This window comes from Octopus bimaculoides, chromosome 3, assembly GCF_001194135.2.
Source record: "Octopus bimaculoides isolate UCB-OBI-ISO-001 chromosome 3, ASM119413v2, whole genome shotgun sequence".
Lineage (NCBI taxonomy): Eukaryota > Metazoa > Mollusca > Cephalopoda > Octopoda > Octopodidae > Octopus > Octopus bimaculoides.
The window spans coordinates 133,777,625-133,780,113 of record NC_068983.1 but is presented as its reverse complement, the minus strand read 5'-3'; the positions used below and the strand labels follow the sequence as shown (position 1 = coordinate 133,780,113).

Genomic DNA, 2,489 nt, shown 5'->3' with positions numbered 1-2,489 from the left:
AGAGAGAGAGAGAGAGAGAGAGAGAGAGAGAGAGAGAGAAGAGGAGTAAATTCCTAACAGTATTTAAATTCGTTCGTCTGTTTCGTGTTCAAATTCTGCCCAGAATGATTTTGTCATTCGTACATGCGGTAGTGAATTAAATATAATAGAAGTTATATAGTAAGGTTGTTTCATTTAACTATATTCCATACCTGAAAATATCTACGATAATCGAAGACATCATCACCAGATGATGGCCCGAGCTGGCTCACATTGCTATAGCCTGTTTCATTCGCATTAATAGCTTTTTAGTTTACCTTGTAACAGGCATAAACATCACACGATTCCATCAATATACAAAGCGTTTGTACTTCGTGGGACAAGAACTAATATTTTATTGCTGCTTCCAAGAGGCGGAGTCAGCTGAATCAATATAGGAGCCTGCATCATAGCACTACCAAGATACTCCACTTTAGCTGGCTCAGTTCTCGTATCTATCATCAGGTGTTGAGAGTCGATATATTTTAGTGTTGTAATTAGCAAGAATAGTGTATGGAAAATAGGCCATAATAGATCTGTGTTAAGATTACATTGCTACCACTAGGACTTGTCTGTATGTGACGTTGTTTCAAGAAATTCAATCAGCTTCACATCAAAGAAGATTCAAAATAAATGTGTTACTTACAGAATTAAGTATATTCGGTGCCATCCGAGAAAACCTGGTCCTTCATGGGCGATATTCTTTAGAATTGCATGGAAATTACAGAGAGCATCGTATTTATTGGGCCTGAGGGACTGTAGGATATAGAAATAGAACGACATCAAAACTACAATTGTATTTCTTTTCAGACAACAACTAAAAATAGAACAAGAAAGTTTACATCCAACATGGTGTGGTATAGTTTGATGTGGTGTAGTGATGTGTGATGCTGTTTGTGGTTGTTGTGTTGACCGAGTCAACTGCAATTGACAAAGTGCGACGCACACAGTCAGAAATAGCCTTCATTTGTTCATATGGCCGTCTATCAAAACGGTAGCCAAGTCTGATTCAAATTATATGCTACCGTCTTAAAGATGTGGTACCGTGTGGTGCCATGTTGTATTGTGTGGTACTATCTGATATCGATGAAACACTGTTCACTTCCTCTTTCTCTCCCCGTCGTCGTTGTTGTTATTTAACCCCAAGTCAACATTAATTGAGATAACCTATCATCAAAACATTGCAAGCTTGGTTATATCTACTACATCAGACATAGTGAATAAAGACCCATCATTTGATATCGCAGATTTCTATGCATCTATTTCTAGGAAATTGCTAGATAAAGCCTTCACTTTCTCAAGCGAATTTATAGAGATCCTTTCCAGGGGCCATATTATCGAATTTTTCAACAATCTAAGTATGTCATGAGGTTTCCAGCCATGAATTCTACTCACGTGTCAAGTTTCATTAAAATCAATAAACGATGTAGGAGGAGTTAGCTAACAATGCCACAAACAAACACACCGATTTTCCACATATGTAGTAGACTAGCTGGTGTACCCAGTAATTCTCGGGGTTAAAGATGTTCTATTGAAACGCATTATCACTCTGATAGAAGAAAGCAATTTCGTTATAACTGCCACAAAAGGTGTATTTTCCGTCACCAAAAAGTACAAAAAAAAAAGAACAAAACAAAAAAACTGTCAGCTGGAGGAGGGAGAGATTGTTGGAGGCTGGCGAGAGAGGTTGTCGGAGGTTGGTGAGAGGCGAAGACATTATTTTGTTTAGCGAAGGCATCTGGGAAATGTATAACTGCTGTCATTCACAGAAAAACTATCGTTTTACCGTGAGAAAAGCACCGTTGAAGTGTTAAGTGAAATTTAGCATTCAATGATCGAATCCACGCTATGCCTGCATGAAGCCACTACAAATACGTTGTGGAATATAAAAATTATCTACTGCCATGGAAAAAGTGTAACTGTGAAAATGCAGAATTATCGGAGTGATGGGCATTCAAAAAAGTATGTATGTATAGAAATGTATGAATGAAGTCTTTAAGGAAGTGCAGTAATAATGTTTAGCAGTTCAAAACTGTGAGTAGTGAAATGCAGAATTGGGTCGGCTGACCGTGAGAATCAAATATTGATCGCTTCGCTAAAATCTGCAGGTGGTATGGGTTATTTCCCTTGGGTTGTTTAAAGAAAATATTAGTAATATGAAGTAGATAGAAGGATCCATTGGAAGGGCTCTATTATCGATTTTTTTCAACAATCTAAGTATGTCATGAGGTTTCCAGATATGAGTTCTACTCACGTGTCAAATAAAGTATAAAAGTGATACTGTCTGCGAAAATTAAAAAAATAGGACACACAAAAAAATGAATATTCAAAATAATCGAACATAAACAATGAAATGGGTTATTTCCCTTGCGTGTTAAAATATATTGTGCAGTGCTATGGGTTATTTCCCTTGGTTGCTTAAAAAATTAGTTATATGAAGTAGATAAAATAATTTGAGGTAAAATAATTTC

The 2,489-nt window shown here is 36.7% G+C and overlaps 1 protein-coding gene across 1 annotated transcript in view; it reads right to left on the bottom strand.

Annotated features, from left to right (window-relative positions):
* Positions 1-2,489, bottom strand: part of LOC106871528 (tyrosinase-like protein) — an 8,317-nt gene that overhangs the window by 4,481 nt on the left and 1,347 nt on the right. Inside the window, exon 2 of the mRNA XM_014918026.2 lies at positions 665-774. Within this exon, the coding sequence (XP_014773512.1) occupies positions 665-774 (110 nt within the window). The remainder of the gene's footprint in view (positions 1-664; positions 775-2,489) is intronic.